This window comes from Ceratocystis lukuohia (genome assembly GCF_044167205.1).
Source record: "Ceratocystis lukuohia strain C4212 chromosome Unknown Supercontig3_pilon, whole genome shotgun sequence".
Classification (NCBI taxonomy): Eukaryota; Fungi; Ascomycota; class Sordariomycetes; order Microascales; family Ceratocystidaceae; genus Ceratocystis; species Ceratocystis lukuohia.
Genome location: NW_027263522.1, coordinates 1,559,255 through 1,585,781, shown reverse-complemented (window position 1 = coordinate 1,585,781; position 26,527 = coordinate 1,559,255). Strand labels below are relative to the sequence as shown.

The 26,527-nt window shown below is 46.9% G+C and overlaps 8 protein-coding genes across 8 annotated transcripts; 3 read left to right on the top strand and 5 right to left on the bottom strand.

The window, feature by feature from the left end:
- Positions 1-1,757: 1,757 nt before the first annotated feature.
- Positions 1,758-4,161, top strand: HOO65_030433 (kinase-like domain; the record flags this gene model as incomplete). The annotated part of the gene is made up of 2 exons (XM_071001935.1): positions 1,758-1,902; positions 1,952-4,161. 2 exons carry the CDS (start codon positions 1,758-1,760, stop codon positions 4,159-4,161), a joined length of 2,355 nt encoding a protein of 784 aa, XP_070860112.1.
- A 3,391-nt stretch (positions 4,162-7,552) lies between these two features.
- HOO65_030432 (uncharacterized protein) lies at positions 7,553-8,500 on the top strand (the record flags this gene model as incomplete). The annotated part of the gene is made up of 1 exon (XM_071000404.1): positions 7,553-8,500. The coding sequence occupies one exon, from the start codon at positions 7,553-7,555 to the stop codon at positions 8,498-8,500; it is 948 nt and encodes a 315-aa protein (XP_070860111.1).
- A 2,099-nt stretch (positions 8,501-10,599) lies between these two features.
- Positions 10,600-11,280, bottom strand: HOO65_030431 (uncharacterized protein; the record flags this gene model as incomplete). The annotated part of the gene is made up of 1 exon (XM_071000403.1): positions 10,600-11,280. The coding sequence occupies one exon, from the start codon at positions 11,278-11,280 to the stop codon at positions 10,600-10,602; it is 681 nt and encodes a 226-aa protein (XP_070860110.1).
- Positions 11,281-13,833: 2,553 nt separating this feature from the next.
- Positions 13,834-14,837, bottom strand: HOO65_030430 (uncharacterized protein; the record flags this gene model as incomplete). Its single annotated transcript, XM_071002305.1, has 3 exons — positions 13,834-13,932; positions 13,995-14,571; positions 14,803-14,837. The coding sequence occupies 3 exons, from the start codon at positions 14,835-14,837 to the stop codon at positions 13,834-13,836; spliced, it is 711 nt and encodes a 236-aa protein (XP_070860109.1).
- A 2,092-nt stretch (positions 14,838-16,929) lies between these two features.
- HOO65_030429 (uncharacterized protein) lies at positions 16,930-17,652 on the bottom strand (the record flags this gene model as incomplete). The annotated part of the gene is made up of 1 exon (XM_071000402.1): positions 16,930-17,652. The coding sequence occupies one exon, from the start codon at positions 17,650-17,652 to the stop codon at positions 16,930-16,932; it is 723 nt and encodes a 240-aa protein (XP_070860108.1).
- A 942-nt stretch (positions 17,653-18,594) lies between these two features.
- Positions 18,595-19,506, bottom strand: HOO65_030428 (uncharacterized protein; the record flags this gene model as incomplete). Its single annotated transcript, XM_071000401.1, has 1 exon — positions 18,595-19,506. One exon carries the CDS (start codon positions 19,504-19,506, stop codon positions 18,595-18,597), a length of 912 nt encoding a protein of 303 aa, XP_070860107.1.
- Positions 19,507-21,249: 1,743 nt separating this feature from the next.
- On the bottom strand, positions 21,250-21,963 carry HOO65_030427 (uncharacterized protein; the record flags this gene model as incomplete). The annotated part of the gene is made up of 1 exon (XM_071000400.1): positions 21,250-21,963. One exon carries the CDS (start codon positions 21,961-21,963, stop codon positions 21,250-21,252), a length of 714 nt encoding a protein of 237 aa, XP_070860106.1.
- Positions 21,964-24,444: 2,481 nt separating this feature from the next.
- Positions 24,445-26,068, top strand: HOO65_030426 (Zinc knuckle; the record flags this gene model as incomplete). Its single annotated transcript, XM_071002118.1, has 4 exons — positions 24,445-24,906; positions 25,369-25,558; positions 25,778-25,906; positions 26,004-26,068. 4 exons carry the CDS (start codon positions 24,445-24,447, stop codon positions 26,066-26,068), a joined length of 846 nt encoding a protein of 281 aa, XP_070860105.1.
- Positions 26,069-26,527: the final 459 nt, after the last annotated feature.

The following is a 26,527-nucleotide window of genomic DNA, read 5'->3' as shown; positions in this document are numbered from 1 at the left end:
GAGTAGGTGGCCGCATTGATAGCCTAGCCGTTATTTAGCAAGCTTACGGGTGGGCCAAACGGATTTGTTACAGACAAAAAAAGCCCAGGCTAAGAGTCCGGCTTTCGTGTTGTATCGCGAAGTTTGAGGTCATCAAGGCGTCAGAGGGCTGGCCATTGAGGTCTGCAAAGTTTGCGGCTTCTAGGAGTGAAGAAGTTACGTCGGCTGATTTTCGGGTGAGTGCTTCCATGCCAGGGTAAATCAAGGGTTAGGCGTATTAGGGTCCATGGTTGCACAGATTTTGTCTTCGACAAAAACTGAACCCCTTCCAGACCTAGGACAGACGGCTTGAGATCAATTGCTAATGACAGAGCAAGGCTTGGCTAGATGACTTGGCTTGTAGCTTCCTTTCGCTATGCAGCCCCTGGACTACACTGAATACATAATTTCCACTGTATTGTTCACCTCCATCTGCTGTATCTGTAGTCTGCTTGTTAGTGCTGCTAAGGACTCACAGCAAGGCAGTTACTGCGTCGGCATCACGTTTTTTCTACATGGGCATCAGTCAATACATGATTTCCACTAGTTACATTATTTACCTCTATCTAGTATGTATGTATGTATTTTTTAACATAACTCTGCTAAATCTACATTGCTAGTAAGGGCTCAAAACACTGCTTAGATACACCAAAGGGGCCCCATAGGTGCACACTGCTGTCGTTAGCATAGCTCCCTTTAGTTTCTTTTAGAACTTGTCGAGTTCTTCTTCAATACAGAGCTGTTATACAATCGAATCTTCTTGTATCTCGTGAAGCCTTACAAATGTAAACCTTAAAATGATGGCAGTTACTACGTGGGCATCAGGTTTTTTCTACACAGGCATCAGGCTCATGTGGGCATCAAATTTACACACTCTGATTGGCTAGAAATGTGTCTGTTAGTGCATTCTATGCTCTGGAATTCTGCCAATGTACCTCTCTCCCCTGGCCAATTCTATGGCTGATACTTATACAAAGAAATGCAAAAAGGATAGGATACTCTTTGTGTTGAAGACTTCACTGATATATGATTTCTTTATCCTATGTTATTACTCTTAAGTACTATGATATAGCTGTACCTACTCAGAAAAACAACCTCATGACAGCCAGTAGAGTAAGGCAGAGAATGGCTGTATAGAGGCTGAGGTCACCTGGGAGCTGGGGGATAATCCTCTCAGAATAGGAAGAAGGGGTGTAGCCGACATCTAGAGAAGGGTAGATAAATATACTGAAGAATCACAAGCTTTGTATCTAGTGAATAGAGAGGGAGATTGCATTGTATTTAGAGAATGAGCATCAAGTGGTTATATTTGAGTATAAAGGCAGCTCAAATAAATAGTATAGAGACAAAGGTTGTGAAATGGCCCTTCCAGAAGATGAAATTCACAGCAACTGTAGTGTCACTACTTGTAAAGAATCCTTGAGATTTGGCCCACTGTTAGTGCACATGCTTCACTGCCTTTATGGGGCTTGTACCTGTAAGCTATAGCCAATCAGAGTGCGTAAATCTGATGCCCACATAAGCCCAATGCCTGTGTAGAAAAAACCTGATGCCCACGTAGTAACTGCCTGCACCTATGGGGCCCCTACACTAAAAAACTGATTAGGTAATCCAAAAACAGGGGGGAGGGGAGTGAAGATAGGAAAGGGGGCTGCTCAGCCTGCCTGGTGGCTGGTTGGCGAAATGGGACTTCTTTTGGTCCATTCCATCTCTCCTGTTTTGAGAGCATCCCATCCGCCATGGCAAATCAATCGCTGTCGAAAATAATCAAGAACCATCCCATTGGGAAAGGTCTGGATGCCTTCCACGCCTCGTTCAATTCGATATGCAAAGACGGGAGCATCTTGTGCTCGCCGGACGCGCTGGATCAGCTTGACCCAGAAGGTATGGTCAGCCAGCTTTGCTGTCGTGAGCTATTCTGACTAGCATACAGATAGCCAATATCTCGTTCTCGATCTTATTTCCGCTGTAGAAAACCTCACTGCCAGTCGCTTCCTACCATCAAAGACAGGTCAACCTAGTCTCCGAATGGATCTCATCAGACTAAAATCTGCGGTCGCCTCTACCGACTTCAACTTCGACCGCGTCAAACCTCTCCTGAAATCAGTCCTCGCTGACGAAACAGACGATACCCTCCTCTGGGATCAAGTCTACCAAGCTGTTACCGAACCTACCCCACCTCCCCGACTGGTGGCCTCTTCCATCCAACAAACTCCGTGGCTGCACAATACCAGCAGCTTTGCGAACTCGTCCGAACATCGTAAATATGTGGATGACGTGCTCAAGGCGGAGCTCGGCTCTATTTATGTTGGGCTCTGCAAATTCCACGAGACATACTTCGGAAACGTGGCCGGCCTGGAGACAGCATCCGAGACGTTCTTCAAGCAGTGCCAGGAAGGCAGCAACCCACTCTTTGACGAAGGCTGGAGCGGATGGCCGAAAGACGCGAAGCAGGATGATGTGCTGAGCTGGTTTGCAGACTTCACTGAAAAGCTGTCGATATTTGCAGAGGGCAGCAAGTCAACCTCGACACGTCAACGACGACCACTAGCAAAACCCAACGAGCCGATTGATGGTTCTATAGGGAAACGAAAGATGGATGTTGGCTTTGTGAATGTCCCTGCAGCTAGGAAAGACTCGAGGTGCCATTGGTCTCAGATCCTCGTGCCAGGAGAGCTCAAGAGTAACCGATCCGCTGATAAAGCTTCAGAATCATGGCTTGATCTTGGGAGGTACGCGAGGGAAGTGCTCGCTGCTCAGGATACTCGCCGCTTCGTCTTGGGCTTTACCATCTGCGGATCTCACATGAGGGTATGGGCGTTTGACAGGCTCGGGGGCATCGCATCTGAGCAGTTTGACCTCAATGAAGATGGGCTGCGGTTTGTGTATACGATCCTCGGCTTTCTCTGGATGAATGACGAGCAGCTTGGGTTTGATCCAACAATTATAACGACAACAAACAAGGAGCGCTTCGTCGAAGTCAAGCGGAATGGTTCCACTGAGCGTATCATAATTGACAAGGTGATGCAGCGTGCGCCTTGCATAGCTGGCCGGGCGACGACTTGCTGGAAAGCCCATCTCGAGGGACGCCCTGATATGCCGCTTGTCATCAAGGATTCATGGCAATACCCAGAACGCGACGAGGAGGGTGAATTACTATGTGAGGCGACTACCAACAATGTCGTAAACGTAGCTCGATATTACCACCACGAGACAGTTCAGATTCACGGGGCAGACGATGACATCCGGAGCAACGTTCGAGGCGGTTTGGACGTTACGAGAGCCTCGAATTACCGCCCGGAACACCCGATGCTGCCAAGAAGCAGCGCAGCCGGTGCTCCGCGGAAAGGTCGCAACATCAGCGCCGCCGGTACGAAGCGGTCGTCTAGTCACACTGGCGCTCCCCTCCCTCCCACCAAGCGATCCTGTTCTACATCTCTAACAAAGGCCGGCAGTCAGGCACTGATGAATCGGATACATCGTCGTGTCATCGTTCGTGATTATGGAAAGTCTATATACAAGGCGAGCTCTCGATCTGCCCTCCTTGCAGGTTTCGAGGGCTGCATCAAGGGACATGAGTCCCTGTACAAGGCAGGTTTCTTGCACAGAGACATCTCGATCAACAATCTTATGATCAATGAGGATGGCGACAATCCCTCTTGGCCTTCGTTTTTGATTGATCTGGACCTTTCTATCAAAGAACAACGAGAGGGCTCCTCTGGAGCTAAGGGTAAGACCGGCACAAGAGCCTTCATGGCTATTGGGGTGCTGTTGGGTGAGCAGCATTCCTTTATGCACGACCTTGAGTCATTCTTTTGGGTACTCTTCTGGATATGCATCCACTACAACACGCCAAACGAGAGCAGAGTCGTTCCCGAGTTTGACAAGTGGAACTATGTACAGATGGGAGACCTAGCGACATACAAGAAGGGTGTGATTGACGACGAAAGAGATTTCCGCCAGATTGCAGAGGTAAACTTCACGCCGTACTATCATCCATTCATTCCATTGGTCAACAGGTTACGGAGAATAGTGTTTCCCAATGGTAGGAGGTGGGTGAGAGAGGATAAAGGATTGTATACTCGGATGAGAGAGATCCTTCTGGAGGCCGGGAATGACCCGGATGTGCTGGCAGACGAGTAATATTATGGGTTTATGTTTTTTGTACGACTACTAGTTGCTCTATCACAGCTCGGTAGCGAAGCGAAGCGCTGGTGCTAAGGACGCGAAAAAATAAGAGGGAGCAAGAGGACCACCAAGGACCAGCGGTAGTAAGATGGCGATCGTAATTAGTAGGCTATGTGCCAGGCAAACCCGCGACTGGGCTCCGACGCGCCTTCATCAAGAGAACAGAATATGGCTGTCCCCAAGGACGATTCGGAATCATGATTGATATACATAAGTTCATTCCGTCAACTATACTTGATCCAAGCCATATTCATTAGCTGCATTTGGCTATCTTTTCATTTGCCCCTCGATATAAAGCTGTAGTGATACATCTGAAACTGACCCAACAAATTGTGTTACCCTATGACCAGTCGTCACATGTTTTGCTTGCATTGGCGCTGTATTTGTACAAACAAGGATTTGTTGGCCGTCGTTGCCTATGCTGATGTCCTGAACCACGTTCACTTATCTGTGCTCTTGTCAGACCTCCTGGCCCTCCTTTCCTTCTGTTTACCGAATTCGCTCGTCGACTTCATGTGTTGGAGACCGTGGCCGGCACCGCTTGGAACTGCCCGAGCAGCCCCGTCCTGACTCTCCACTTGTTGAATGCTGTGACGATGCGACTGTGTAAAAGAACAAAGGTGGAAATGCTTAGCCTGAAGGTAGACCTATGACGAGAGTTCGCTTGGAAATCTAGTGTGAACAACCTTTAACGTGGTACATAAGAATGCGCAGATGCTTTGAGGTTATAAATGTTGTCCATACTCACCAGACATTATAAATGTGTTGACTTGGTCATTATGTAACGTAACGTACGTGATGAGCGAGCGACGCAGATAAGTGAGCGACGACCTTTTATCAAGCCTCTGAATTAAATTCGCAATACAAACACCGTAATCTATCTGATCAACTAAAATTAATCACTATACTATTCTCTATTGACCTCGATGGCCTCCTGACAGGTCGTTGCATTATGTCTGGTCTTGCTGCAAACACTACACTGCCAAACCTTTGCTCCTTGTGACCGTCCGCGACCACCTCTCGAGGATTCAGCTGTTACCTGTACATCAATAATTAATTGTGATGCTTCCCCTATAGTTCAAGGCCCTTCTTTCTACATCTTGGTCCTTTTCCCCCTCTCGTGCTGCCGTACTGTCTTATTCTCTTGTTCGAGTTGTTGAACACTTTCCTGTAGGAAGACCATCTCATGCATAATGATGGTTTTTGCCTACTCATAATGCTTCACAGCCTCACTTATTGATTCCAGGGAGCTGCTCTCAGGGTTGATAACAGGTCGTCGCTCGCTTATCCCAATACGTTATGTGTACGCGATTCTTGTACCATGCACCACCTTTCGACAAGCAAAAAAAGAATTCCACCACCAAAACTCAGCTATTTCATTTACACAGGATCAAGCCAAAATAAAAGTTGTTTGTAAATTTTAACCTCATTTGAGTTTGGCATTGATATATCTATTGGACCTTGGGTCTTTTCGCTCGTGTCGCAGGCCTAGTGGTTCGCTGAGGTGGTATGCTTTTCTCCTAACTTCAACAACTGAAGCAGCCTCTGACTCTGGCCCTGACTCCTTTGACGAGCTGTCATTCACCACAACAAGCTTCTTTTCTCTTTCTTTTTTGGAAAGGCTTTCTCCAGCCACTAGAGCTTCACCTAGGGTCATGAAACGCTTATTGGGATTAGGTAATGCCCCCCTCTTCTTCCCTTATTTCAGACAGGCCAGTTGCTTCTCTAGACCAGCAATCCTCATGGCATACGTCGTCAACGTCTGCTGCTGCGCTTCAAACCCTTTGGCTATCATGTTATACTGTCTCTGCGTCTTTAGTGTTCTATTAAGCCCAAGGTCACGAATGTGGCGGCTAGATTTTGGTGTATCATCTGACCTGAAATATGCCGCCCGCTCTGGAGTTGTCTTCGAACTGTCATTCGGGCTATCCTCTTGTATTTCTGGTTGCCGCAGAGCTTTGGCTCGAGAAATTGGCCAATTCCCAGTAACTCTCCAGCCAGAGAGTATATTCTTCTCAGTCATTCCCGCTTCACGAGCCTTGGCATAGGCTCTAATGAAATTGACCTTATCCATGGGAGTAGAATCAGTCAGGGAAGCAAACCTTTCCAGTTCTTGGCAATATGCAGCTTTGGGGGCATTAAACACTCCATTATCTAATCGCTGAAGTCCATGGAAGCAATGTGCTGGAAGGTAGCAACAGTAGACCCTTTCAAGCCATTCAGCTCCAATGTGGTCATCAGTCCACCTATTTGGTGAAGTGATGAAATGCCAGTCAGCAATCTTCCTGACGTCTACCAGCCGTTAAGTCTGTCCATTAGGGTCCCCCGTCACTGAGACGCCTGGGAGGGTCAAAAGCCATTATCAGTGACACCCAATATAGCCTCAGCCATGTCGTCGTCCGTATATTTGCAATGAGGCCGAGATGAATGCATTCCGATCATGCTGTGAGAGGCTGTCAGGAATAGTATTGGAAAAGAGTGGCGAGGAAATTAGAGATTGAAGTTGTTGGATGAATGTTGGATAAACTACATGGAGGATGGTTATTGTGGGGAATTTGCCTTTGGTCGGGTTAACCCTGGGTAAACCCGAGCCTGAATACTTCAGCTTAGTTGTCCACGATGGAAGAACTTAACAATAGAAACAATCTTCACCATAACGATCAATCTGTATACCAGCACGGTTCCACGTGCGGCTGTACAGGATCACGAGTACCTTCTCAAGTGATAAAATCTGAATTCAGTAGATTGTTCCGACAGAAGTGGTAATATTTCCTTGCTCCTACCCACCCACATATATCAGGTCCTCAACTTGGCAGTCTGAGAATGGAATTGGGAACTCCAATCAATTCGATACTTGATAGAAGAAACTACTTTCAAATAATCTTTATTCTCGTCGAGATGTGTGTGAATGAAAATGTTGAGTTTTGGTGCATGGTAAATACGAAAAGTTGGGCCGAAGCTCGGATTAACCCCCATGTAAGATTCATTTTGACCGTGGCTCATGACATGACTGAATACAGCGTGTCACTGAATCCATTAGCTTTAGGTATTCACTTATAGGATCAAATAGTGGCACTGACACACACGGATCAACTGTCGATACGGGACGCATTTTGGCTTTGCTTTAGTTGCCTTCTTTATGGCCGCACTCAAGCATCCCACAAAGCTCAAAGACTTGCCATCAATAAACAAGAATTTGAAGAGATCTAGGAAAAATGGAAAACTATATTTAAACATATTTGTAGCGCCCTTGTGTGGGATAAAATGCTTGATCTCTGACCTCTCGCCAACATTTCTACCTTTCTTCTCATTCCACATTTTCTCACAGTTACACCCATCGTCGAATATGCGTTTTTCTTCTGTGTTTTCTTGGTTTGGCGTATCGCTGCAAGGCCTCCGGGACAGCGGGCCTTCTTCTACCCAGGATGTTCAGCCTGCCGAGATCACCGAGTCTGAAATTACCCCACTCGCTGCTGGGCTTGAGAATACTGAAGAAATTGAGCCTGACTACATAGAAGAGCCGTACGATTTCAAGACCACCGATATCACTAGTCAAGACTATCTGCCTGATCGTGGTTACTTTGCCTCGCTTTATCTAAATGGCGAAACTAGAGTGTATTCCGATCACTACGACGACGATGGCCAAGAAAGAATACTGAGCATATACTTTGATGAAGATCGCCAAGTCACAAGCTTTCGCAATGACGAACTGCGCTACGAAAAGGACCACGATTATAAGCTACCACTCCACTATATCTTCAAGGCACTTTGCTATCGCCAGTCCATAGACTACTTCGCCATGGATTGGATTGTCATGGATATCTTTGACTTACATACGCTTGAGCACATCGAACAATATCGTGAAAGCAACCTTCTGGGGGTCGAGGATGACATTAGGCTCACTGAGAAGGATAGCTACTGGGGCATCTTTTCCAATACTTACTATTACCAACAGGCTTCTCGCATGATACCCGCGAGAATCGACAAAATGATTATTAGAAGGCAGGAACGCTGGATAGAAGGGACCAACTACCCGGCTACGGTTGCTCATCTAATCATGTTTTCGTTCAAGTCGTTTGATTCAAGAGGACGAGACCCCCCTGCGACTGATCCCGCCGAAATTCGTGCCCTGGAAGTCGTGGGAGCTGCTATAGAGGCCGTGGATGGGACTGAGGCTGCTAACCTGAAAAATGAGTTGGGTATTAAACCAGAGGCCGGCGCTGATACACTAGACGACTTCGCGGAAGCTGCACCGGAGAAATCTGATGCAGAGCCCGCTTCGGAAGATTCTTGAAATCTTGCTTTAGATCTTTCTATTAGAAATCAATATTGTACCATTATTGAGTTCATTCCATCTCATCAGTTTTGCATGATTCCAGACGTGATATTCTCATCAAGTGCAGTGCAGGAGCAGTTTTATGTAGAGGCCATTCCAGCCGGTAACTAGCTATGACGACGCCCCATACATCACGATCAAACGGTGCTTGTCTATCGATTTGCGGTTCAAGACAGACGACGTTTACTTTCAGCCTGCAAACCGGCCAAGGCGAGAAGAGCTTTCTGCAGGCTTACCATCACATACTACCTATTGGTCTGTAGAAGTCTAGGTCTTTCTAGGTTTTTGACCAGCAGCAACGAAAAAAAGAGAAAGCTAGGGTATTCTTTCCCTCGAGACCTAGGCCCAGTCACACGCAATTCTTTGTCCATCAGCCTGTGTCATTTTAAAGACTCTAGCTTGTGGTGCGGCATCTATCAACTGCCAAGCGCCAGTTTCCACGGCTCTCTCAGTCCTGGCCCATTGTATGTCATGCCAAGTTTTGACGCAGTCTTCATACATTAACGATTTCAAATCACCAAAGTAGAGTACAAATACGAGTGACGGCAATTTTGTGATCTCTCATGTCTATGCAAAGAAGTCCTTCATTCCCTCTAGGCAGCCTACGTTATGCTTGGAACTCTAAGCCGACTCAACCTCGTACGGCATAAGCCGATAGTATAGATAATTATCGACCAAACAAACCAACAACACGCAAGCATGAGCGGACGTGGATATCCACGTAATAATACAGCTATTATAGACTTGTGAAATGACTAAAATTTATCACAAGCTTTGTCATTTTCGCAGTTGGCCAAGGCGCTGGTTAAATGGGCTATTCCAAGACTGCCCCAATGGTATGATGAAAAAGATTGGTCAAAACGTGTGAAGCAATCACGCAAATAGGCATTAAAATTAGAGGATATGCGTCCGCTTTTCGTCTCAATGGTCCTACAGATCACTTAGTTCAACGTATCGATGTTAAGCTAGCTGAACTCCCTTGGTATTCGGCCTTTTGCGTCGTAAATCCCCTGTATTCGGTCAGCTTCTCTGCGCTTTTCCCGTTGGTGTGTATTGGATGCAAACTTTCCCAGGACACAATTAGAGAGTTGGTTGGTCGAGATCTGCGTTTGACTACGTCGAATTCTACGATCATCTGCTCAGTGTACTTTGTCCGACTGATGCACAACTTTGTTTTCTTCGACTCTAGCTAGAGGAATGCCTTGAGTTTCCCCATATCTTTAATCCCAGTCTGGCTTATTATGCTTAATACACAAACCCAAGTCCTCCGCAGGGGATACACCACACCCTATTCCATTCATATACGGCGCGTGTTGACCTGTAGCTATTTTAATACCTTCGCCATAGTGTATACGACAGACACCCTTAGTTTCTGTAATTTAGCGAGAAAGTGTCGGTAACCCTAGTCAGGGTTACCAAGACTTCTGACCCTAATCTCGTTTGCCCAAAAGTCAGGGTTAGCATCAGACACAAAGGGCCTTTGTTATGGAGAATCTACCCCTATTCGGTGAAACACCGGGTAACCCACAGGAAGAGAAAACCTAGTCTTTCAGAACGCAATAAAATTAATAAAAACCTCAGTTCACAACAGCCTTCATCCAAGGCCCATGTGCTTGATCTAGAGATGGTAGTTATAAATCGGTTGAGATCCGCTCTTCAGGTAAGAAGCAGATAGACATAGAGCAGCGTCGATAATCACTTATTTCTCCTTCTAGGACATTCATTACATCCTCCTAATATCTACTGTTAGGAAGGGCAAGTATAAATTCGAGTTGAAAAGTAAGCAATGGTAGTAGATGGTGATCGATCATCCTCAGTATCTCAAGAAATCTTAATGCTTGACTCGCTCTCCCTAGGGGAGTGGCTGGCATCGGCTTCGTATTCCATAGATCCCGGAATGGGCTTCAAAGCGACCTCTGGAGTAGCATGTATGTCCGGGGTAGCTCCCTTCTACTTGTCCGCGTCTTTCTTTGCATCTACCTAAGCCACATTCAGATCTTTCTAGCAAAAAGCTCAGAATCACCTGCATCAGCAGGACTAACAACGGGGTCCTCATCCTATAGCCCCGGCTGCTTGAACGAGACCGCCATGACTTCAGCAATTACAGCTGCGTACCTGGGGTCTTCCGAGTCCCGCCTCTCTTGCTTGATGATAATCTTTTTGGCCTCAAGGCTAGGAAGCATTTGAGTTGCGTGTTTGTAGTATGAGGCCGATGAAAAGATGTCCCAGCCTGGCTGGTTGGCTGCGACTTCGATCTCTTTGTCGGGGCTAAGGTCGCTACTATCACGGAAGATTTTAACATCTAGATGGGTGGTTGGGTCGCTGATATCCATGACAACCCACTCCATCTCGCTACATGGGATGTTCTTTTTATGGCAAAGACCCTCGAAGATCTCAGAAATCGTTAGTCTTTCGTCCCAGAACATATCCTGACCTAGGTAGTTGTCTAGAATAGTAACGGATTTGTGTTCCATATCGATGGAAATCTTGACAACTGCTCCGGGCCCATCAAAGGTCTCTGAGAGGATCCAGTAGGTATCATCTTGAGTATCAATGATAGAATAGCCGTGGCTCTCTAGATATTCAGGATCGGAGACATCAGTGGCGATCGGGGGGGTCACTTGTGCATTCTCAAGCTCATCAGTCTGTGTGGGTTGCAAACCTTGACTTGTACCCGGTCTACAGCTCCCCAGAGGCGAGAGCAACAAGCACGAAGACAGGAAAGAATAGAAACGCATGCTGGGCTGTAGGGAGAATAGAAGAAGATGAAGATTGAGGATGGAGCCAGGGAAGTGAATGGCATGGAATGGGTAGGGCGTAGTGGGAGAGGGCCAGCACAGAATCAGCTCACGGATAGGACGCGGCGGCAAGCGGAGTATTTATCATTCGGTTTTGCCGCGATTTGTGTTTTCTCATTTTTGCAGCTTGACGCTCTTTGACACGGGCAACATAAGACTTCCGGCAAGATCTCAACGTTTGTGTGTCTACGACGAAGAAAAAGGGTCGAAAGAAAGCAAGTAATTGAAACTCGCCAGGCGCCCACTATTTTCACAGCCATTTGCATGAGCTGAGAACAAGTATGATATTGGAGTGATGAACTAAGAATCCGGGCTAATTGCAAGCAAATCCGAAGGCATGGCATGGGCGTGAGGCGAAAGATATGATGCACGCGCACGTATACTATCGCGAAAGTTGCAGCATATTGCTGAGCCAACGAGGAGGGGCCTGGCAAGCTTTGGCCAGATTTTTTGTCCCAAGGATAAGATACGAGTACAGTCATAGAGCATCCAGTTCCAATTCAATCGGCAATAGAAGATGTAAAACGGGAAAGGCTATTTGTTGTTGTGTAAAGAAGCCCCAGTCAATCATACGGTCAGTCACCTTGGAGCATTGAGAGCGACGACATAGCAAAGCCTTTGTCTTGATCTGTCTTTACTTGTTCACTATGGTGTACGTTTCTTTAATGATAAAACCGAAAGAGCGTAGGGTAACACCGTCTATGCAGAGGACATTTCTATGTCCTCGGATATCTTAGCGTCTTTGATACGAAATTATTTATCATTGATATACATATGTGCAAATATATATCATATCGCATGACTAGCAGCAGAGATCAACGGGTACGTGAAAATATTAAAGCGCCTCGGTTCAGCAGAAGATCTTGTCAGTAACCTTAGTCAGGGTTACCAGGACTGCTATCCCTGATCCAGTTCGCCCAAAAGTCAGGGTTAGCATCAGACACAAGGGGGCCTTCATCCAAGGCCCATGTGCTTGATCTAGACATGGTAGTGATGGATACATAAATCCGGTTGAGATCAGCTCTTCAGGTAAGAAGCAGATAGACATAGAGCAGCGTCGATAATCACTTATTTCTCCTTCTAGGACATTCACTACATCCTCCTAATATCTACTGTTAGAAAGGGTAAGTATAAATTTGAGTTGAAAAGTAAGCATTGGTAGTAGAGAGTGATCGATCATCCTGAGTATCTCAAGAAATCTTAATGCTTGACTCGTTGTCCCTAGGGGAGTGGCTGGAATCGGCTTCGTATTCCATATTTCGTGGTATATTTGGCGTACCCATTCAGCACGTCACGCCGCACTAGCTGCTACCGCGAACTGGGCCTCACGCTTACCTGTTGCAGTGAGTGCTTGTTGGTGCAATTTCTAATGGATCGGTGCGCCATTCGCCATACATAGAAACCCCTCATGAGATTTGTCCTAGTTGTCGCTAGTTCAGCTGGCATCAGGGACAAAGGTCATGTTGACCAAGAACACATAAATCAAGTTGCCTGATTAGACAGGCCTATGGGGGTGGATTTGTGACGTCTGATTGCTCGCAGAGGTGTAGTTTACCCTTGAACATGTTATACTCCATGGCTTTGGGCTTTCTCATCGCCGTCAGTTGATTATCCTGTGGATTTCCCACCGCCGAGTCGGGTCTTCCACTAAGAAGGGAGAAGAAATTTAGAAATGGCATTATATGGTGTTCTTACAGTCACGTAATGTAATGTTAGCCCGGGCTAGTCATACTGCAGCTATTTTGCGTTGCCTGGAACTTGGTCATCCAAAGTCACAGTTCAACTCAATACCGCTCATTATATGCCTCTCTCACATACTTACCCGTGAAGAATCAAGACTTCTCTAAACGTGTGTGAACATATCAGTTCCTTCTACACTGTAGCTGTTTTTGGTTCTTTCATGTGGATAGCCAAAAGAGGCTCTCGGTCGAAGTCCACCAATCTTGTCCAAGTAGTCAACCAGAATCACACATTTGTGTAGCTGCTCCTGACCGACTCCTTTTTCGCTTCGCATCAAGGCGCTCTTTTCCTTCTTCACCTACTGCTCTCTGCATTTGGATTTGGTCTCTTTTTCTGTCTTCTTTTCGGACTCGTCTATCAACGCAGGTATTCTCTGCCGACAGCGTCTAAGATCGTGTATCAGGTGCTGATATCCTGCCCTGCCCCCCCCCCTTTTCTTTCTGGTCACTAGTTGATATGCTAATCGTGTGCACTATTCTATTGCATTGAATGATCACGGTTGAATTACGCAATGGTAATGGTGAGTTTGCGTAGTTTAAAGCTCCGTTAGTTTGGGATGAAAAATGCTGGGGGGATTTTTAAAGTCGAGAACAAGTTATATCGATATCTATAGTAGCTATTAATGAAAAGTGTAAGTCGATATTAGACTGTGTGTGGCCTTGTCAACTAGGAGATACATCCTTAATTGTTCAGTTGCCGATACTGAGCATCAGCCGCTCAACAGCAGTCGTAAACCAGGTTTGAAGCAGGCTGTTAAGTAAGTCCTGGAATGGGCTTCAAAGTGACCTCTGGTGTAGCATGTATGTCCGGGGTAGCTCCCTTCCACTTGTCCGCGTCTTTCTTTGCATCTACCTAAGCCACATTCAGATCTTTCTAGCAAAAAGCTCAGAATCACCTGCATCAGCAGGACTAACAACGGAGTCCTCATCCTTTAGCCACGGCTGCTTGAACGAGACTGCCATGACTTCAGCAATTACAGCTGCGTACCTGGGGTCTTCCGAGTCCCGCCTCTCTTGCTTGATGATAATCTTTTTGGCCTCAGCGCCAGGAAGCATTTGAGTTGCGTGTTTGTAGTATGAGGCCAATGAAAAGATGTCCCAGCCTGGCTGATTGGCTGCGACTTCGATCTCTTTGTCGAGGCCAAGGTCGCTACTATCACGGAAGTCTTTAACATCTATGTGGGTGATTGGGTCGTCGATATCCATCACAACCCACTCCATCTCGCTACATGGGATGTCTTTTTTATGGCAAAGACCCCGGAAGATCCGAGAAATCGTTAGTCTTTCCTCGCGGAACATATCCTGACCTAGGTAGTTGTCTAGAATAGTAACGGATTTGTGTTCCATATCGATGGAAATCTTGACAACTGCTCCGGGCCCATCAAAGGTCTCTGAGAGGATCCAGTAGGTATCATCTTGAGTATCAATGATAGAATAGCCGTGGCTCTCTAGATATTCAGGATCGGAGACATCAGTGGCGATCGGGGGGTCACTTGTGCATTCTCAAGCTCATCGGTCTGTGTGGGTTGCAAACCTTGACTTGTACCCGGTCTACAGCTCCCAAGAGGCGAGAGCAACAAGCACGAAGACAGGAAAGAATAGAAACGCATGCTGGGTTATAGGAAGAATAGAAGAAGGTGAAGACCGAGGATGGAGCCAGGGAAGTGAATGGCATGGAATGGGTAGGGTGTAGTGGGAGAGAGCCAGCACAGAATCAGCTCACGGATAGGACGCGGCGGCAAGAGGAGTATTTATCATTTGGTTTTGCCGTGATTTGGCGTTTTCTCATTTTTGCAGCTTGACGCTCTTTGACATGGGCAATATAAGACTTCCGGCAAGATCTCAACGTTTGTGTGTCTACGGCGAAGAAAAAGGGTCGAAAGAAAGCAAGTAATTGAAACTCGCAAGGCGCCCACTATTGATCATTGCTCATTCACGGCCATTTACATGAGCTGAAAACAAGTATGATATTGGAGTGATGAACTACAGAATCCGGGCTAATTGCAAGCAAATTCGAAGGCATGGCATGGGCGTGAGGAGAAAGAGATGGTGCACGCGCACGTATACTATCGCGAAATTTGCGGCATATTGCTGAGCCAACGAGGAGGGGCCTGGCAAGCTTTGGCCAGACTTTTTGTCCCAAGGATAAGATACGAGTACAGTCATAGAGCATCCAGTTCCAATTCAATCGGCAATAGAAGATGCAAAACGGGAAAGGCTATTTGTTGTTGTGTAAAGAAGCCCCAGTCAATCATACGGTCAGTCACCTTGGAGCATTGAGAGCGACGACATAGCAAAGCCTTTGTCTTGATCTGTCTTTACTTGTTCACTATGGTGTACGTTTCTTTAATGATAAACCCGAAAGAGCGTAGTGTAACGCCGTCTATGCTGAAGACATAGAAATGTCCTCGGATATCTTGGCGTCTTTGATACGAAATTATTTGTCATTGATATACATATGTGCAAATATATACCACATCGCATGATTAGCAGCAGAGATCAACGGGTACGTGAAAGTATTAAAGCACCTCTAGTTTGCGCGCTTATGAAAAGCACGGTTGAGTAGAAGATCTAGACTACAGCGGCAGCACAATCTTATCAATCATTGTTTTGCATGCACAGCGTGCTGCCATTATCTATCTCCGTCTAGCGTCCTGTGTCTTGAGGACATAGCTTTCCGCTTTTAAGTGTAAAAGGATGATGACAAACCTGATATACAACACGAATGTCAACAGCTGGCCAAGTTAAAGTCCAGCAAGGTTGGGGATGGGAAAGAGAAAAGACAAAACAATTCACAAGGCAGACACCATATATTGTCAGCCCACTTCCGCGGAGCTGAGATAGTGCATGTAGCGTGTGCATAGTCAGATCAACGGCCGTCGCTTGACTTCCCAGTTGCTCGTTTTTGCGAATATAGAATGTTGTGAAGATCCCACCCCCCCCCCCCGGATGAATCCCCGGCACCAAATCTAATGACAGAGCACATACGCAAGAGGTACCTAGCAGGGCAATCCCCAGACCTCGTTGCATCGACGCGTCTAATAGTCTAATAACCTATCGTCCCACAGCACTACTGCTAGCACTTACTGTCAGTAACCTAAGTCAGGGTTACCAAGATTGCTGACCCTGATCCAGTTCGCCCAAACTTTAGGGTTAGTATCAGACATAAAGGGTCTTATTCCAAGGCCCATGTGCCTGATCTAGAACATGGTAGTGATGGATTTATAAACCGGCTGAGATCCGCTCTTTAGACTAGACTTAGACAGATAGAGAACAACTTCAATAATCACTTATTCCTTATTCCTTCTTCCTTTCTTTACAGGACATTCAGTATGTCCTCCTAATATCTACGCTTAGTTTTCAAAAGAAACTAGATTGTGAAAACACCAAAGTGTAAGATCTGTGGATCTACCAAACTGTTGAAGCTGTTTGCCATGAACAGCGAATAAGCCCTGGCGTAATCAAGCAGGTTATCGTTAACATGGGGCCCAATCTGCTATCTTGCCTAGTGCTTTCTGAAAGTCTATCCGTCCTGTGCTTGCTCTGCTGGCTCAGGGTCATCTGTTAATGCAAGTATCCCGACTGCCCTAAAGTCTATGGATCAGCTGCTCATATCTCTCAGAAGATGTCAAGAAGATTTAGAAAGTCTAGAATGGGCTAGCTTGATGTTTGTGGTAACTATTCATAAAAGGCATGAGTCGATATTGGACTTTGTGTAGCTCTATCAACTAGGAGATATAGGTTACCGATGCTAAGCATCAGCCTTTCGACGGCAGTCTTAGACCAGGTTTAAAGCAGTCTGTTCCTTTGCATCTTCCAAAACAGCATTCAGATCGTCCTGGCAGAGAGCTCAGAAGCCATGTGCATCTGTAGGACTAACGACGGTGTCCTCATCCTTGAGCCCTAGCTGCTTGAACGAGACTATCATGACTTCAGCAATCACAGCTGCATACCTAGCGCTTTCCGAGTCCCGTCTCTCCTGTTTGATGACAATCTTTTCAGCCTCAACGCTAGGAAGCATTCCAGTTGCGTGTTTGTAGTATGCAGTTGGTGAGAAGATTTCCCAACCTGGTTGATTGGCTGCGATTTCGAACTCTTGCTCGGGGCCAAGGTCGTTACCTTGACGGTAGTTTTCGACATCCCTGTGGGTGAATGAGTCGCTAATATCTATGACAATGGACTTCATCTCCTTACATGGAATGTTTTCTTTATAGCAAAACGCCTGGAAGATTTGTGGAAGTCTTGGGTTTTCTTGATCCAACAATCCTTGATCCGGGGAGTTGTCTAGGATAGTAGCGGATTTGCGCTCCATATCGATGGTAATTTTGAGCGCTACTCCGGACCCAACAAGCGGATCTGAGAAGATCCAGTAGGTCATATCCTGCATGTCCCATGTAAAATAGCCGTGGTCTTTTAGATATTGAGGATCAGAGACGTCACTGATAGTCGCGGTCCCTTGAGCATTCCCAAACCCAAAGGCCTGTATGGGTTGAACATCTTGACTTGTGCCAGGTCTACAGCTTCCAAAAGCCAGGAACAATGAGCTCAAAGGCAGCAAAGAATAGAAACGCATGTTGAGCTATGAAAAGAACAGAAGGAAAAAAGGCAGAAGACGGAGCAGGAGAAGTGAATAGCACAGAATATAGACTGCAGTGGGAGAGGGCCAGCAAAGAATCAGATTACGGATAGAGGGCAACCGCAAGAAAGATATTCATCGTTTGGTTTCGTCGTTATTTGGGTCTTCTCACTTATGTAGCTTGGATCTATTTGAAATGAGCAAGACAAAACTTCTAGTAGACGAAACATTTCTGTCTATAATGAGGGACACGGCCCAAAAAATAAACCCAATTTAACCTCACAAGGCACCCGCTATTGATATTTGCTCACACAGCCATTTGCATGCGATGAACACGAGAATAAATATTAGCCGGTTAAACCACAAACTCAGGCCAGCTGCAAGCATCCTATAGGCGTTGAGAGCAAGAGATGATGCACATGCACGTACACAGACACTATCATCAAATCTACAGCATATTGCTACGCCAAGGGGGGCGCCCTGGAAAGCTTTGGCCAAACTTTTTGTCTCAAGGATAAAACACGGCCACACTGATAGAAGAGCCAGCTTCGGTTTAAACGCCAGTAGACGGTATAACACGAAAGAGGCCATTAATTGTTGCCCGAGGTCTTTGTCAATTCGGCTGGATACTAATGGCGCCCCTGTCAATCATGCAGTCCGTCGCCGTGTAGCATCCAGAGCGACGCCACGGGGAGGGGAGGTCTTGATCTGTTTTTATTTCTCTGCTATCGTGCATGTTTCCGCAAAGATAGGATCAAAACGCCATAGTTCAACGCCATGTATGCCTAAGATATAGATATGTCCTAGTGTATCTTTCGCCGTCAACGTACCATGCACCACCACCCTTTCAAACTCCACCACCAAAACTCAGCTATTTCATTTACACATAATCTGGCAAAAATACAAGTTGTTTGTCATTTGAACTTGCCATTGATATATCTATTGAATTTCGTCTCTTTTGGCTAGTGCCACAGACCTAGTGGCTTGTTGGGGTGGTATGCCTTCCTCTCTAACTTCAATAACTGAAGCAGTCTCTGATTCAGATCCTGACTCCTCTAAAGAGCTGCCATTCACCACAACAAGCTTCTTTTCACCTTCGTTCTGGAAAGTATCGTTTCTAGCCGCCAGTGCTTTGAATAGAGTCATGAAGCGTTTATTGGGATTGGGTAACGCCTTCTTCCCTCTTTTTGGACGAGCCAGTTGCTCCTCTAGACCAGCAATCCTCATGGCATGCCCCGTCAACGTCTGCCGCTGCGCCTCAAACCCTTTGGCTATCACGTTATACCGTCTCCGCGTCTTTGGTGTTTTATCAAGCCCAAGGTCACGAATGTGGCGGCTAGATTTTGGCGTATCATACAACCCGAGATATGTCGCCCGCTCTGGAGCTCTCTTCGGACCCTCCCTGATATCGAAGGACCAACAAACCGCTTTAGGCGTGACTGAGTCAAACCTGCTGGCTTCCTGACGTCTGCCAATCTTGATCTTAAGGTCCGAGCGGCAATTAACGAATCTGGCTACCCAGTTGCGTCCTAATTCCAGTTGGTCGCCATGTTGTCTTAGCAGGCCCGTAGCGCAAGCACGAATCTGATTGTAGGACGGGGCTTGCCCCAGAGACTCCTGACGAAGGATCCAGAAAGCCATTGTGTCTTCCTGATTCTTGGATAACCCTTGACTGGGCTGGACTTGCTCTTTCCCGGCCGTCTGACCGTTAAGTCTGTCGATTAGGGCGGTTCGGGGCACTCCTCGTCGCTGAGACGCCTGGGAGGGTGAAAAGCTATTGTCGGTGACATTCAATATAGCCTCAGCCATGTCGTCTTCTGCATATTCCCAATGAGGCCGCGATGAAGGCATTCCAATGATGCTGTGAGGGACTGTCAGGAGCAATATTGGAAAAGAGTAGCGAGGATATTGTGGACTGAAGTGGTAATATATCCTCACTACTACCCACATATATCGGATCCCCAACTTTGCAGTTTGAGAACAGAATTAGGAACTCCAATCAGTTCTGTACTTGATAGAAAAAACTGATTTTAGATAATCTTCATTCTGGTCGAGATGTGTGTAAATGAAGGTGTTGAGTTTTGGTGGGCGATTTCTTTTTTTGTTTGACGAAAGGGTGGTGCATGGAATACGATAAGCGGGTGCAACACACAAGCGGGTGAAACACAAGTCCTACCCCTTCTCTATTTAATCAATTGACTCTCAAGCACTGAGCATGTGAAAGTCTAATCATGAAGCTAGAATTCCACTTCACTCTTCAGGCGCTTAAAAATAGCCCAGAACTTAAGCTCCGACGCACTGCAGCAATCTATACACCCAACCTAACTACACGATGGCGCCAACGGAAGGGCATCCAAGCCTGAGCCGATCTTATCCTCAAATCACACAAGCTATGCGATCTGGAAGAGAAGATCCTTATTCGCGTTATTCTCGATCTAGATTCACGAAGATTCCCCCCCTGGCTATGTGGTGTGAAGGGAATGGCTGATCATTGCTTGCCGACCACATGATCAGACGATATCTATAACATTGACGAGACTAGCTTTATGGCGGGCATTATTCAGGGGAGAATGGTCTTCACATAGATAAGTGTGGAAAGCCAAAGCTAGTACAAGTGCAGCCTGGAAACCGGGAATGGATTATGGTCATTCAGGCGATCAACGCTCAGGGCTGGCTGATAACGCCGTTTATCATCGGCGTGAGCCAATGTCACCTTGCCCAGTAGTACCGAGAAAGTAATTCCCGGGCGATTGAGCTATTACGACGGCTGGAAATGGCTGGACCGATAACATGACTGGCCTCGAGTGGCTCAAGCACTTTAACTGGTGCACAACCAATCGATCAGTTGGTGTCTATGGTCTCTTGGTTCTTGATGGCCATGGAAGTCACCACTCAATCGAATTCGAGAGATATTGCGAGGAGAACAAGATCATCAAGCTTTGAATGCCATCCCATTCGCCTCATCTGCTTCAGGCCCTTAACCTTGGGTGCTTGAGGCTCAATCTCAGTCAGATTACCTTGAGAGACGAGTTACAAGACATAAAGGTAGCTCTCCAGGGCCAATTCTACGATTTCTAGGAAGAAGGTTAACATTTGTGTTTCACTCGCTTATGATGTCCGTTGGTGTTTTTTGACAGTCTATCCAGACCATGCCTGCTCTGCTTGCTCAGGGTCATCTCTTGACGCAAGTATCCCGACAGCCCCAAAGTCTATGGATCAGCTGCTCACATCTCTTACCCCCCTTTCCTTTCTATCAGCTAGTTGATATGCCAGGCGCATGCACTATTCTATTATACTGAACGCAATAACAAGTTCACATAGTTGAAAACCCCGCGGACTTAGAATGGAAGGCGTCAGGGAGATTGAGAAAGTCTGAAATAAATTAATTTGATTCTCATGGTAGGCACGAGTAGATATTAGACTGTGTGGTCCTGTCAACTAAGAGATGCGTCGTAAATTATATTTGATTTGAAGCAGGCTGTCAAGCAGATTCCAGGATAGACTTCAAAGCGAGCTCCTGAGTAGCATGTGTTTCCAGGGTAGTAGTGTCCTTCTACTTGTCCGCGCCTTTCTTTGCGTCTTCCAAAACAGCATTCAGATCGTCCTGGCAGAGGGCTCAGAAGCATGTGCATCTGTAGGACTAACGACGGTGTCCTCATCCTTGAGCCCTGGCTGCTTGAACGAGACCATCATGACTTCAGCAACCACAGCTGCGTACCTGGGGGTTGGCGAAGCCCTCTTCTGTTGTTTGATGGTAATCTTTTCAGTCTCAAAGCCGGGAAGCATTTTAGTTGCGTCATTGTAGAATGAAGTTTTTGAGAAGATTTCCCAGCCTGGCTGGTTGGCCGCGATATCGAAATCTTGATCGACGAGGCTGTTATCTTGACGGTGCTTTTGGACACTTCCGTGGGTGAACCACTCATCGATATCCATGGCAATCGACTTCATCTCATAACAAGGAAGGTTTTTTGCTATGCAAAGCCCCCGGAAGATCTGTGGAAGTTTTAGTTTTTCCACGTCCACTATTCCTTGACCTAGGTTGTTCTCTAGGATAGTAACGGATTTATGCTCCGTGTCGATGGAAATTTTGACGACTGCTCCAACCCCAACATAGGACTCTGAAAAGATCCAGTAGATACCATCCCGGTTCTTTAAGATAGAATAGCCGTAGTTTTTCAGGTATTCAGAATTAACGACCTCAGGAATAGTACTATCAAGCCCAGTGGTCTCTGGTTGACCAGCGCCAGGTCTACAGCTTCCAAAAGACGAGAGCAATAAGCCCAAAGGCAGCAAAGATTGGAAACGCATGTTGAGCTATAAGAAGAACAGAAGAAAAAGGGCAGAAGACGGAGCAAGCCAAGTGAATAGCAGAGAATGGAGAGCGTAGTGGGAGAGAGCTGGTAAAGAATCAGCTGACGGACAGGACGCAGCGGCAAGAGAGGTATTTATCATCTGGTCTTGTCATGATTTAGATTTTCTTGTTTATGTAGCTTGACGCTATTTGAAATTAGCATGATAAAGCTTCTAAACATTTCCCCATCTACAATGAAGAAGAAGGCGAAAAAGGCAGATGAAAAGAACCTAATTTAAACTGGCAAGGCACCCGCTATTGATCTTTGCTCATACGGCCATATGCGCGCGATGAAAACGAGAAGACGCATCAAAGGGATAAACCATGAATCCAGGCTAGTTGCAAGCAATTCGAAAGCATCCTATAGGCGTTAAGAAAAAAAGATGATGCACATGCACGTACACTCTCGCAGAGTTTGCAGCACATTGCTAAGCCGAGAGGGGGCCTGGCTTGGAAAGCTTTGGCCAGACTTTTTGTTCCAAGGATGAGATACGGCCACAGTCATGGAAGGGTCAGCTCTAGTTAGAAGGGTCAGCTCTAGTTTACACGCCAATAGAAGGGATGTGAAAGCAAAATAGCGTAGTTTAACCCCATGTATGCATGCCCAAGATATAGAGATGCACTTGTATATCTTTCAGCGCGTTTGACGTCACGCCAGCATGCATAGCGCGCGCGCTGCCATTCTTTATCTCCATCTAGTAGTCCTGTGCTTCAAGGACATGACCTTCGGCATTTAAGTGTCAAAGCATGACAAATCTGACGTACAATGCGCATATGAGCACATCACAACAGGGCCACACGACCCCGGATATAAAGGCCCTGTCCAAGTCAAAGTCCAGCAAGGTAGGGAGGGGATGGGAAAACGAAAAGACGAGAGAATTCACAAGGCAGAGCCCCAAAGACAGCATATCTGGTCAGCCCACTTCCGTAGGACTGAGATCAGTGCATGTTGCGTGCGCATAGTCAGATAGATCAATGGCCAGTGCTTCACTTCTCAATTTCTCTTTTCTGTGAGTATGCAATGCCGTGAAGATTCCCTACCACTCGGCACATGTGTATCTCCAACCACCATGCAAGATGACATGCGTAAAAACGGAGTACATGCCCGATAGGAACCTAACGGGGTAATCCCGAGACCTCATCGCATCGACGCATCTAGTAGCCCATGGTCGCACAGCATCACTGCTGCCACCAACAGGCACAAAGCCAAGACGGACGTGCCACTTTTATGCGAGAAAGCTCATCCAAGATTGGAATTCTAATGCGCATTTTTAGAACGTACTGAATGTCTTTGGAGTGAGAAGAGGAGGGCCCTGCGATTTCTGGTGTTGCTTGTCTATCTAATTCTTGGTTGGAGGGCGGGTCTCAGCCGATTTATGTGTTCCTCACTTCAGTATCTCGACCAAGCAAACGGCCTTGCAAAAGGCCCTTTATATCCGATACTAATAGTGCAAATTGGTAGGACGTACTGAATATCCTGAGAAACGAGACGACTAGACTACAGTGTATACTGAACAAACGACCTTAGAAAATGTCACGTGGCATATTCCGGACGGGAGCCCTCCCGGGCGGTCAGCAGTGACAGCAGCGCATAGACTTCAAACATCCCCTATGACTTTTTAGGGTCCGGCAGTACAGCCAGGAGGGTCTCTATCTAGCGCGGCCCGAGGACGTACCTGTCGGGTTCCAGGATTGGTTACCTGGTATTTTTTGTAGGCGGCAGCCGCGTGTAAAAACTATTCTAAAAGGCCCCCGGCTGTCGGCACGGGGGATAGGCCCTGGCAGAGTACAGTGGTTTTGTCCTTCTGTGTGCATGGCTGCTGCTGCAGCACCTCTGGTTTTTCTTTTTTCCCTTTCTCCCCCTTTCCCCACTGACAAAAACCACAGACAAACCCTAAACCCAGAAGTGGAGTCAACCCACCCCCAGCTTCCCCGCAGACATTCGTTCTTCTGAAAAACCTGCCATGTGTTGGCGATCGCGAAAGTTGTGTGAAAAAAAGGGGTGAGTCGACGACGAGGTTATCCTCAAAGTTGGGCAAGTGCGGCCTCAAGGCTCCACAGCTCATTGCCAAGATCCATGACAGAGTCAAAGAAGAAGAAAAGAATGAAAGACGCTTATCAGTGTCACAGGCGTCGTCCTCCAGCAGCCCGGAAGAAGGGGAGGCACCAGACCTCAAAGGTACCCCCCCGAGGGCTGTAAGAGGGAGAGTTGTACGCGACAGCATGGATACTTTGTTTATTCTGAAAGAACAACACCACTATGTCAGCTACGCGCCGATCTGCAAGACTAAACTTCGATCAAAACACCAGGCATCCTACACAGGACAGGAATCATCGCCCTTGAGCAGAACCCCAGCGCCTCCACGCAGGCATCATCATCTGCCCACGAGCAGGACATCCCATCGAAACAAGAGCACAACGGCCATTCTCAAAACGCCATGTTCACGATAAGCCCCAACGATCAGCTTCTACAGAGAGGATGGTCCCTCTCGTTGAGACCAGATCTCGTGTTGGAGTCGAAACTAACATGGCCTACCTGGCACTCCACCGTCCAGTCTTCACTGAAGGAAATCGGACTCATGCCGGAAGACGTCGATGGCCTCCCAGAAGAGACGAAACTTCGCATCATCCGGGTAGTGAAGGACAACATATCACTACGTCTACAGCAGCATGTGTTAGCGTGTGAATCCTTCACGCTAATGATCGAACAACTCCAAACCCTGACTGTCGGAGAGCTGAAGGACCCAAGTGTCCAGGTGGAACGGGAGTTGTGTACCCTACGACTCAAACCAGGCGAAAACCTCCTCGAGTTCCTCGAAAGGTTCCAGCTGCTACTTGCCAGAGCGTCTGCAACTGGTCTCAACCTACGAGACACAACGAATACAAACTACCTGATGGCGGTAGTAGGCGAACACTTTGTGTCCCTGAGACCACATGTCGAACCCATGCACAAATTCTCCGCCATTTTCAGCCTGCTCCAATCCGAGGCGGAGTCACCCGAATATAGACGACCACCCATTCCCCGATCAACCCCCCACTAAGATTCGCTGCATTTTCTGTGTGCCCCCTGAATATTTGTTCCCAGTTTCCCATCCATTGGTGTACATGGACAAAGTGTACAAGGACCCTACCACAATGCAACAAAACCTGACTCGACTGGCCTGAGCAAGCCAAAATCGCACAACTAGACATGGTGCTGAACCCCACATTTAAAACCCTCATGTCTTTCTTTGACATTGAGGATATGACGTTCGAACAATACTTCAAGACAGCAATGCGCTGCTCCATGAACCCAGGCGGGCTCCAAGTGGTCGCAAGAACTGCAGCAGTGGCACCCCAAGCACTTATGACCATTTTTGCAGAGCTGGATAGAGCAGTTGGAATCGATCCGCAAAGCGAAGAAGACCGACGGACGAGCGAAGTCGAGTACCAAGTCGAAATCGAAATGCTACAACTGCGGCAAAGAGGGTCATCTGATGGCCGAGTGTTGGTCAAAGAAAAAGAACCACACAAAGCAGAAAGCGAACCAAGCCACCGAAGAAAAACCATGCAGTAAGTGCTCCCGACGCCATAACTGGATAATTGATTCCGGGTGCTCATGTCATATGACAAAAGAGCTAAAAGTGTTAAAGAATCCCAAGGAAACAAGAGAGACAGTTAGGATGGCGGACGGGAGCTGCATTGGGGCATCTAGAGTAGGCTCGGTAGATTTGAATGTTGGAAATAAGAAACTTGAGTTGACCAAAGTTTTATATGTGCCAAAATTGTCAGAAAATCTGATATCGGTAAAGGCCCTCATGAAAGAAGGAAAATCTGTTCTGTTTAAAGACATGAACGTTACGATTGATGATGGCAAAGACAAGATGGTCATCCCATTGCGAGAAGACGATACAGTTACCAGTATGTGCTTGCTAGCATATGACGAATTGCATCGGAGGTTTGGCCATATCAGTGACAAGAGGCTGAGGGCGATTAATCCAGAAAAAACACCTCCCAGACCAGAAGACTTCGAGTGTGAGCACTGCTCAAAAGGCAAGAGAACAAGAAGTGACAATGCCCTAGAACTGAAGCAAATCTTTGAGGGCTGGAGAAGGGCTAACGGGACTGAGCCGACCTACACGCTTACGGATTCATCAAGTCAAAACGGCATTGCAGAAAGGGCGATCCGAACAGTCAATGATGGTGTCAGGACCATGTTGTCGGAAACCAAATTGGGTGAAAGGTTTTGGGTGGAAGCCGCGAGGGCGACGGTATACATTTGCAACAGGACATTGAGTACGCAGGGAGTTCCACATTCGTTATTCTTCGGAATTGAGTCGCGGACGGATCACATCAGAAGATGGGGATGTCGGGCTATTAGGCACTCGAAAGCATCTAAACATGGACCTAGGGGGAGCGAATCCCTAGGGTTGACACGACGCAACTGAATGCAGTCAACGCAAGGCTAAATCTTTTGATTGAATCGCTGTATCGGAAGATACCGAAGAGAAGACTTTCCGAGGAATCGGAGATGAGAGAGAA